The sequence below is a fragment of the Dama dama genome, chromosome 3, assembly GCF_033118175.1.
Source record: "Dama dama isolate Ldn47 chromosome 3, ASM3311817v1, whole genome shotgun sequence".
In the NCBI taxonomy this organism is placed as follows: Eukaryota; Metazoa; Chordata; class Mammalia; order Artiodactyla; family Cervidae; genus Dama; species Dama dama.
In genome coordinates, this window is record NC_083683.1 from 47,109,347 (window position 1) to 47,120,026 (window position 10,680).

A 10,680-nucleotide genomic window follows, 5' to 3' on the forward strand; every position below is an offset into this window, starting at 1 on the left:
TATACCACAGCCCGACAAGGGTAAAATCAGAAGGAGCAGTCTGAAACCTGAGGGAGACCTGGAGTCATGTGGAAAAATGCAAGTGTCCAAGAGGTTCCCATGGGGGAAGAGCATGGGAAACCTTGTCCCCCTCCTCCAGGGAACTAGGTAAAGTTCAGGCTGACATGCAGGAAGGACAAGGACAGGATCCAAAAGCTACTAAGATAGGGTGCAGATTCTAGTGGTCTCAAAAGCCACACACGGTTTGGTTCTTGGCCCCTAAACAGGAAGGAGGGATAAGAGCCCCTTCTCTTGTAGGGCTGCTTCTCCTCTACTCCCCTCTCCACCCAGAGGTGGGAAAGCAGAAAAAAGCAGCCCTCTTTGATCGCAGCTGTCCAGGGTCAGGAACTAGGGTACTTTCACCTCCTCAGCCTGCCTGAGGCCTGGCACATAAAGGTGATTAATAAATATCCCAGCAGATGAAAGTCATTAATCTCTCTCAGATGGCTTTGCCCCTCAGACAGCAGTGCCCCCTGCAGCCCAGGGCAAGACCTGCAGCCACAAAGACTAGAGGCTGGCTGCCCAGGAAAGCTGCATGGCCACTACCAAGGAAGAGATGACTGTGGCTGTGGGTTTCAACCCTGTGGCTCTGCTTCCCCGGGGGGCCTGTCTCTGAGTCAACGTGCCAGCCTCGGGCTCGCGGGGCCAGCCGTGCCTTGGGCTGCGGTCTGGCAGGGGCGGGGGGCGGCTGGGAAGCCTGGGGCCCCTCTCTGGCAAAAATAGCCCACAGTGGTTAGAGCTGGGAGGGTGAGTCAGGCAGGAGCGCAGTGGCGCCTAACCCCTTCGCTGCCACTGGAGCTCCCTAGGGTGGTTTGCCTCCGTCTGTGCAACCCACGATCAGACTCTTTGCCTGGTCATCCTCAGGCTGGGCTCAGTTTGGGATCCCTCCTCTTTCCACGTGAAGCAAGTCTGCGAGTCTGGAGCAGGAATATGGGCCACCACGGAGTGCAGACTTGAGATCTTAGGAAGGGCAGGGGAACTCTGCTGGCAAGGATGCCTGTGAGCCCAAGGAAGCACAGGGGCAGGCTGAAGATCTCCGGAGCTCCCGGAGACTCTGCCAGAGCCAAACTCTGAGGCCAGAGCTGACCCCTCCCAAGGGGCAGGCGTAGGGCTCCGAGGTGGGCGGAAGCCAAGCCACCCAGAAGGGAGTTACTCCCGCCAGCTCAGATTGCCCTGCAGTGCGTTCTCCCCAGGCTCTCGCGCAGAAACCAAGACCGTCCAGCCAGGCAAGTTCGATCTGAGTTCCGTCTTCATCTGGTCAAAGGCACCTTCCAGTCACTCAGCTATCGGTGGGGGAAACTGAGGCATAGAGACATGACCACTGGGGACCAGGGGCTTGGTTCTCTAGTCTGGGTCACCACACCCTCCTTGCAGCCTTGGCGGTCCCAGAGCAGGTGAGTGGAACTCTGGCCACCTCCCCCTTCGGTGGGGCCAAGCCTGAAACCCAGGCGTCGGGGGAGAGGGTGTGTGAGTACGCTGGGAGGAGGGGGAGCGGCTGGGCTCCCCGGGTCAAGGCGGGGGGTGTGAGGAGTGGGGTGGGGATGCCCCGGGCTCGGGGAGGGGCCGCAGCTCTGTCAGCCGCGGCAGAGCCGCCGGTGAGCTCGGCGCGAGGAGAGCCAGAGCCCCCAGTTCTGTGCTCGCCCGCTCGCTAGCTTTCTCGATCACTCCCTCCCTTCCTCCCTCCCTTCCTCCCGGCGGCCGCGGCGGCGCTGGGGAAGCGGCGGAGAGGAGTGGCCCTGCCCTGGAAGAATGCGGCTCTGCCGAGGGGCCAGAACCCGACGCACTCTCCCCACAGTTTGAACAGCCCGAGCCCAGGCGACCCGACCGCGCCGGTGGCAGACTCGGCCCCAGAGCAGCTGGAGGTAATGGGAATTGGGAAAGCAGGGAGGGCAGGGACTCGCACTGGGGGACGCGACAAGCACTCTGTTAGTCAGACAGACACGCATCCGCCCACGGGGGCACAGAGACGCAGAGAAAGCCCGGGATATTGCCCGAGATAAAGACCTAGCAAATAAAGGAGCGGCCCCAGATTTGGAGGGCAGTGAGTGGAGAGCAGAGGGGTGGGGTCTGAGACCGAGGACCTGGTGGGGACCAGATGAGCAGTGCCAGGAGGAGAGGAACATGTAGTTAGGAAAGGTAGCGGTCGAAGAAAAGGACTCAACCTGCACCACGGTCCATTTCAAGAGGGAAGCAAGGTCCCCTCCCAGACTTGTGGCACCTGGAGCCTCCCCTGGCTCCCTACTGGGGCTGCAGAGGGCACAGTGGGATGGGGAGCCCATTCCTCCACCCTTTTCAGGGAAGCTGCTAGATGGCACTTGGAGACTACACTCCCCCACCCCCACCCTGCTGGCTGAGTGGCGGGGAACCCCCTCTCAATCCTGGCCCGCAGGCCTCCTGAGCAAGAGCTGGTGAAGCTGTGTTGGGCCTGGGAAGCCAGTCTTGGGGCCCTTGAAAAGGGAGCGGTGGACAGGATAGTGGAGAGCTGTTTGTGAGACTATACAGCTGTTTGCACGTGAGTGTGTCTGTGTGCCTGTGTGCCGGGCACTGTGTCTGGCTGGGTGAGCTCCAGGACGCTGGCTTAAGTCCCAGTTTCTAGGCCCACACTCTTCTTCCAGGGCCCAGGTACTCTGGGAATCAAGGGCGTGATCTTACTGTTTTGTTTGAGCGGGATGAGAAGGGTCAGCGGGGTGGCCATGGTGAGTTAGGAGCCAGAGTTGGGCATCCTTCGGTTGCCCAGGTGAGCCACCCTATTCTAGAGCCCTCCCTAAGTGTCCCTGTCCTGCAGGCCCTGCTCGATCTGCGCATCGGGGCCTTAGGGCCCGGGATTCGACATGCGGGAGGAGCCCCGGCCTCGGCCTCCGCCCTCGGGCCTCGCCGGTCTCCTGTTCCTGGCGTTGTGCAGTCGGTGAGCGGTGCCCCTGTCGCCCAGCCTGCGAGAGAAAGCCCTGGGCTACAGGAGGGTCGGGAGGCGTCGGAGGGAGCGCGAAGGCCTGGACTGCAGACCCTGAAACGCCTTCTCGGTTCCCAGGGTCCTCGGCAATGAGATTCTGGGCTTGAAGCTGCCGGGCGGCGGCGAGCCGCCGCTGACCGCCAACACCGTCTGCTTGACGCTGTCGGGCCTGAGCAAGCGGCAGCTGGGCCTGTGCCTGCGCAGCCCCGACGTGACGGCGTCGGCGCTCCAGGGCCTGCACATCGCGGTCCACGAGTGTCAGCACCAGCTGCGCGACCAGCGCTGGAACTGCTCGGCGCTCGAGGGCGGCGGCCGCCTGCCGCACCACAGCGCCATCCTCAAGCGCGGTGAGCCTGACCGGGCGAGTCTGCGCCGCCGCCGGGGCTGGGGGGCGGGGGGCTACGCCGACGCGAGCGGAGGCGGGAAGGGACTGGTTCACCACTCCGGGAGGGGCCTCTCCGGGAATTCCCCCCCGGAGCTGCGCGGAGTAGGGTCTGGCCACCCGTCTGGGGCCCCGTGCTTCAGACTTCCACCTGCGCGCTGCCGGCAAGGCAGCTGGGTCCCTGCTCCCTTACCCCAGGGCCCCCCTTTCCTGCCTCCGCCCAGCTGATCTCGGCTGCACCTGTGAGCAAGAGATAACCCCCCAGCCCCAGAAGCTTTAAATGCACCCCTCCTCCCCGTCCCCCAATTTCCTGCCCCTCCTCTCTGCATGGGACAAGCCCAGGCTGGTGTCCCCATAGCCTCAGCGGGGGTGGGGTGACGCCCCCAACCGTTTAAGGGTTAAACCTACTCCCCTAATTACTGGGGTTCCCAGGAGCAGAAGCTGGGAACAAAGACCCCGATGGCTTTGAAGCCAGGGAGCATCCCCCTCCTCGGTGCTGTGGGGGCCCCAGGTGGCTCTCACCTGAGCAGGTGAGGAAGTGCTGGAGGTGTGGAGAACAGGTCACTGCGGGGCCCAGCCTGGGGGCCCTGGTCTGGAAGGGCATCACTGTCTCTTGCTAGGCCATGCCCCAGTTTACTCCCTAAAGGAGTAAACATCCATCTCTGGCTCAGCCCAAGGGTGGGGGCAATACTTTGGGGACTATGGGGTTAATAGGCAGCTGCCATCTGTGGGGGAATTCCCAAGACTTGTGCAAACAGCTTCACCCCTGGAGGCTTGAGGTTGGGGGATCAGGAGGCTGGGCCAGGAGCCCTGCATCCTGGGACGGGAGAGGCCTGGCCCCTAAGGAGGTGCTCCCATCCACTCAGGGCTCCAGAGAGGGAGGCTGCTTTTCTACAGGGCCTGGTGTAGGGGAAGGCTTTGATGGCCCAATGAGAAGCATGTCTATCTAAGCCTGGGGAAGGCTTGTCATCCTGAGCCTCTGTGACCCCCAAAACATAACAAAGAAGTCAACATTTTAAGAGGGCCTTAGGGAGAATCACCCCCACCTCTCTCCCTCTCCCAGCAATTTATAGAGTAATAGCAGGTTAGGATAAATATAAGGGGCAATCTTAACGGGCAAACATAAAACTAGAAACTGGAAAGAGGAAGGACAGCTCCACAGCTCCAACACTTTGGGGATTTTGGGCTGGTGGAGGGTAAGTTGGTTAAAAGACTGATTTAAATAACCTTGACTAAAACAACAACAACAAAAACAACACAAAACCAAAGGCCTCTGCTTCCATCCCACCTGCAGGGCTGGGGAATTTCTAAGGCTTTCAGATACAGAACTAAGTGAACATATCTTCAAAGACCTCAAGGATTCTCTCTTAGTCATCTCTAATCTCCTGGGGTCTTTCCCAGTAGCCGAGCTCTTTCATCCACACCTGAAAATCCCAGACTTAAACAGAGCAAGAATGGGCCTCAGGGATCATCTCAATTCATCTTCTCCCTTTATAGATGAGGAAACTGAGACTCTGTGCTTTTAGGTTCCCTTCCTTCTCCTATGACTTGCTCCCAAACTACTCAACTGGTAAATGGCAGGATCTGGACTCAGTTAGGAAATTCTGGAATTGCAGTTTGGCTGTTTCCTTGGGCCTCCTTACTCTCAGCGGCCTGTCAGACTTACCCCTATCCACACCCTTTTCATCCCTAGGTTTCCGAGAGAGCGCTTTTTCCTTCTCCATGCTGGCTGCTGGGGTCATGCACGCAGTAGCCACCGCCTGCAGCCTGGGCAAGCTGGTGAGCTGCGGCTGTGGCTGGAAGGGCAGTGGTGAGCAGGATCGACTGAGGGCGAAACTGCTGCAGCTGCAGGCACTATCACGGGGCAAGAGCTTTCCCCACTCCCTGCCCGGCTCGGGCCCTGGCTCTGGTCCCAGCCCTGGCCCCCAGGACACGTGGGAATGGGGCGGCTGTAACCATGACATGGACTTCGGGGAGAAGTTCTCTCGGGATTTTTTGGATTCCAGGGAAGCTCCCCGGGACATCCAGGCACGAATGCGGATCCACAACAACAGGGTGGGGCGTCAGGTATGTGTGTGCAAGTTGTCCTGGGTCTTCCTGCCTTTTAAGGCCTGGCTAGATTTGAGAGGGCACAGCAGCATAAGAAGATGAGATGTAGGGGGTGATTGTTACCTGTGGGGTGGCCTGGAGCCAAGCAAGTCACTCAATCTCTGTTTTGCACCTGTGAAAAAGTCTAGTGATACTACCTTACAATGTCATTAAGAGTGAGCTAGCAAATAGTTTCTAGTCCTTGGCGCTCATTATATATATATACATATATATATATATGTATATGTATATATATATATATATATATATACACACATGTATATATATAATTAGTATAGCTGCCTTCCCTAGAATTTAGGGGTTCTCTGGGCTAGACTCCCTGGTTTACCAGGTTCACTCTGGAAAGAGCACTGGATTGGGAGTCAGGACAACTGGAGCTGAGTCCTGTTGCTGGCTAGCTACTAGCCAAATCTCCATAACCAGCTGTTTGTTGAAGATGGGCAATTTGCTCTCTGCTCTGGCTTCAGTTCTCCAACATAAAACGAGGGAGTTGGGCTATTAGCCAGTCTCATGGTGCCCTTTCTCTTCTGATATTTTATTGCCATTCTTCCCTCTGTTTCTGTATGCTCTCTATTCCCTCCCCTCTCCTGTGCCTCTGTGCTCTGTCCATTTGCTGCCCTCCCCTCATTTCTTCCTCGCTGATGCTCTAGGTGGTAACTGAAAACCTGAAGCGGAAATGCAAGTGCCATGGCACTTCGGGCAGCTGCCAGTTCAAGACATGCTGGAGGGCAGCCCCAGAGTTCCGGGCAGTGGGGGCAGCCTTGAGGGAGCGGCTGGGCCGGGCCATCTTCATTGATACTCACAACCGCAACTCCGGAGCCTTCCAGCCCCGCCTTCGGCCCCGTCGCCTCTCAGGAGAGCTGGTCTACTTCGAGAAGTCTCCTGACTTCTGCGAGAGAGACCCCACTGTGGGCTCCCCAGGCACGCGGGGCCGGGCCTGCAACAAGACCAGCCGCCTGCTGGACGGCTGTGGCAGCCTGTGCTGTGGCCGCGGGCACAACGTGCTCCGGCAGACCCGAGTCGAGCGCTGTCATTGCCGCTTCCACTGGTGCTGCTACGTGCTATGTGACGAGTGCAAGGTCACAGAGTGGGTCAATGTGTGTAAGTGAGGGTCAGCCTCACTGCGGGGCTGGGGCAGGGGAGGGGCACCTTTGCATCCTTTTGCTCTGATTTCTGTCCAGGGTCAATCTTGGCCCCTGGCAGCTCAGAGTGTCTACCTGGAAACAGCTTTGGGTCAGGTGGTGTCTGTGATGTGTGGCTTTCTCCCCCACAGTAGGAGGGCCTTGTGGGGGAGCTGTGACCCTCTTCTGCTCCTTGAACATCTGAATGGAATAAGATGAACTGTGTTGCTCTCCCAGCCACCCAACCTGGGGTCCCTTTAACTCTCATATTCATATTCCTTTTGGCTGGGGAGTCCCTATAATTTGCCCACTCTTTTCTTCTGAGGGATAGCCCCAGCATTGTGTGGAGCCATACAACCTGTATCCAGAAAGAGACCTCTCACTCCTATTTGCTGTTTCTAAACTCCTCTACTGCAGCCTGCACCCCATCTTAGGGAGTCATAGGAGCCAGTGGTAGAGAGGTTTTTCTTAGGGAAGGGACAGGGTGCAGGGCACTCAAAAACCGTGAAAGTTGTCTGTCAAGGCCCTTAGGGAAGCTATCTGCCCCTATTCAGATGTTGAAGGGAAACCTCCAAAGGAGGAATTTTACCCAAGACTCTCTGAGCCTCTTTTTCTTTCTTCAGCAGGAGGGGTGGGAATGGATAATTTATTGTACTGAGACTTGTTCTTGGTTCTTGTTTGTAATAAAAATAAATTAAGTTCCTGGACTGGTGAATACAGATGGTTATATTTCTAGCCACACTTGGGATCACAGGCCTGGCTTCTTTTCCAGGTGAATTCTCTTACCCTCCCATACTCAGTGACTTTATGTATATCATGCCTGGTTCCACAAAGGATTTGAAATGGTCTTCAGGTAACTCAGTTGACAATTTTTAGTGTGGAAAAAACTGGGCGGGGCAGGGGGACTTCTAGGTGTGAGGAACTCAAGATGTAAACATAGGCCCTATTCAGGTTCTCTGTGCCTCACCTCCTAGATTTTGCCTTGGCCACTGCCCTATAACAGGGCTTGGATTTTTTTTTCTTTCTCAACTCATGGGCATGCCTATGTCCAATAAAACTTTATTCATGAAAATGGACTGCGGGGCCAGATTTGGTTCTTTGGCTGTGGTTTGTTTTGACACCTACCCTACACAGTGAGGTCACCTCTGTTCTGGGATTTTCAGGTCCTGAAGATGTCTCACCATTGAACCTGGACTCAAAAATGGCAGGTGCTTTTCTCTGTGGTTCCAAATTGGAGAACTTGATGATAGATACAAGACTAACGGGAAACATATATAAAGGACAACTGCGCTCAAAATTGGAGTTTTTTGCTCTGGAAACCAGCAAAATCAGCATGCTATCCCACTGAATTATTTGCATATGTAGTTTGTCTTTCCTTATTCAGAGCTCTTCTGCATTTAATCTCAGCAAAACAGCTCCTTTATCTTTTAAGAGATAACCATAACTAGAGAAAACAGAACTTCTTTTATTTCAATTCCACTTTCTTTCTATTCCTAGTCAAGTATTATTGAAAATAAACAATCATCTTTCAATTTAGAAAAGCTATAGCACAAATTTAGAACTTTACAAATAACTGATTATTTATGGGGTTGCAAGATGCTGACTCTGTCAGGTCATCTCCTTGGCCAGAAGATGTCGAAATAGTTCTTTTCACACTGCCCCCAATTACCCTCAAAATCAGGTAGCATCAAGGTAGGAAGGACAGCAAGGGGTGTTGGTTTAGGGTAGTACTTTATGGCAAAACTTTATGTCCTAAATTTCCACTTGCGCTCTGAGAATTCTTGGTTTGGAAATTTGATGGAGGTAGGCCTTTAGGCATTGACTGAGCTTCATGTATGCATGGGCCAGCAGGAGAGAGATGGATGCAGCTACAACAGACATAGGATATGAGGGAAAATAATGATAAGGAACATCCAGAGTGGGAATTTCTCACACTCAGGAAGAGGGAAGAGACTGGCCAATGAAATCACAGCAGGAATATTTCAGTTTTCCTCCAGTTCCTTCCTCTGTGCTCTCTTTGGCTCCTTTTCTCTTTCTTTCTTCTTTCGTCAGAGACACTCTGTGGCAAACTGAAGCCCCAAACCACAACCTTGAGAAATTCCAAATGGATTTTGTCAGCGAGGCCAACACCCCCCTCCCCACCCCTGCTCCCGGCACACACACTGGGCTCAGGCCCAGGCCTGGGGTCAGTGACGGAGACAGAGCGGGTGGCTGAAATTTCAGCTTTGGTTAGCGCCAATGGCAGCCAGAGGGATGGGGAAAAACTGATCAACTGTAGTCAGCCCTCTCGGCCTCCTTCAGCTCTGGATACAGCTCTTCTCCTCTTAGAGCATTAGCCTGTCAAGTGGCTGGGGAGCTGGGGAGTGGCAGTGGCTGGCTTATTACTAGCTGAGCAGCAACCCTCCTGTCTGTGCTCCTGTTTGCTCTATGGTGAGCACCCAGTAATGCTGCAATAGCACTTCCCTCTCCAGACTCCAGAGGGTGAAGGATAGCAGGGCTGGAAGATTCTCTAGTTCCATTCATCAGTTCTGACTCAAATACCTTGGGACTTGCTGCTAACCATACAACACTATTACCGTTTCCTTCCTTCTGTCATACCTGGGACTCAACCTTGAGAGGATCTGAAAACTTGGGCAGGAACACTGACAGGTGTCACCTCCTGTCAGAGTCTCACAAGGCGTCTTGGTATGGTTGAGGCACTAACAAGGTCAGTTGCAAAGCATAATTTTGGTGATGAGTGTGAGGGCATAATCTGTGGTGTGTGCCTTGAAAAATCTAGGCAAAGAAATGGAAAGAAAAATCACGTGGAGGTATCATGGGGCCCACTCTAGGAGTCATTAAAACACTGGAGGAGTCTTCTGCCATTTAAAATACAGAGCTTAGGAGAGCCAAAGTCCTTTGATGGCAACAGCCCAGGAAGAATAGGATACAATTCTTTTTGTTATAAACATACTCCTTATTAGTCATCTCATCCTTCATCATCTTTTTAAAAAAAATCTTATTGGAGTATAGTTGGTTTACAATGTTGTGTTAGTTTCAAGTGTTCAGCAAAATCATTTAGTTATACATATGTATATTATTCATATATATGTATATTCATTCATTTTCAGATTCTTTTCTCATATAGGTTATCACAGAATATTTGAGTCCCCTGTGCTGTACAGTAGGTCCTTGTTGGTGATCTATTTTATATATAGCAGTGTGTATATTTTATTTTATTTATTTATTTTTAGTGTGTGTATTTTAATCTCAAGCTCCTGATTTATCCCTCCCCTCCCTGCCCCCGCCCCCCCCCTCCCCCCCCAGTTCTCATATGGTAACCACAAGTCTGTTTTTGGCATCCTTCACCAACTTTTTTTAAAATAATATTTTACTTTTATTGGTGTATAGTTGATTTTAGGGGCATCCCTGGTGGCTCAGATGGTAAAGAATCTGCCTACAATTCTGGAGACCCAGATTCCATCCCTAGGTTGGGCAGCCCCTCAGGGAACAGCAACTCACTCCAGTATTCTTGCCTGGAGAATCCCATGGGCGGAGGAGTCTGGCAGGCTGCATTCCATAGGGTTGCAAAGAGTTGGACATGACTGAAGCGACTTAGCACACATAGTTGATTTACTAAACTAAGGTTGTGTTAAGTTTCAGGTATACAGTGAAGTGATTCAGTTATCCATACACATATATTTGTTCTTTTTTAGATTCTTTTCTCATATAGGTTATCATTCATCCTTCATGATCTTAAATTAAGTTCCTGTTGACTTCACATTCTAGGGTTGTGTTATTCTCCAGGTTAAAACAAGAGCGAAAACAGACTGGGATAAGAGGAAGGGGTTGGTGAACGTGTATACCAGGGATTGATGAGGACAAGGAGTAGACAGAGTTATCTACCAGTCTAGTTCTTCTTGGAAGGAGACAAGAAATAAGGCCCCAAAAAATCGAATTAAAAAAATCGACAATTTTGGCTCAAGCTTTAGGGAAAAGACATGTGTTTCCTTATACAGATGGCCCAAACTTACAATGGTTCCACTTAATGCTTTTTTTTTTTTAACTTTATGATGGTGCAAAAGTGATATGCCTTGAGT

At 53.0% G+C, this 10,680-nt stretch overlaps 1 protein-coding gene across 1 annotated transcript; it reads left to right on the forward strand.

The window, feature by feature from the left end:
• Positions 1 to 1,326: 1,326 nt before the first annotated feature.
• On the forward strand, positions 1,327 to 6,589 carry WNT10B (Wnt family member 10B). Its single transcript, XM_061122753.1, has 6 exons — positions 1,327 to 1,433; positions 1,788 to 1,901; positions 2,825 to 2,944; positions 3,068 to 3,336; positions 5,065 to 5,438; positions 6,131 to 6,589. The coding sequence occupies exons 3-6, from the start codon at positions 2,871 to 2,873 to the stop codon at positions 6,587 to 6,589; spliced, it is 1,176 nt and encodes a 391-aa protein (XP_060978736.1). The 5' UTR covers positions 1,327 to 1,433; positions 1,788 to 1,901; positions 2,825 to 2,870.
• The last annotated feature ends 4,091 nt before the right edge of the window (positions 6,590 to 10,680 follow it).

Excerpts from the sequence above, each read along its gene's own strand:
- WNT10B (XM_061122753.1), top strand. The coding sequence starts at position 2,871 with ATGCGGGAGGAGCCCCGGCCTCGGCCTCCGCCCTCGGGCCTCGCCGGT. Across the intron at positions 2,945-3,067 it reads TTCCTGGCGTTGTGCAGTCG|GGTCCTCGGCAATGAGATTC; the intron begins GTGAGCGGTGCC and ends CTCGGTTCCCAG. Across the intron at positions 5,439-6,130 it reads ACAACAGGGTGGGGCGTCAG|GTGGTAACTGAAAACCTGAA; the intron begins GTATGTGTGTGC and ends CTGATGCTCTAG.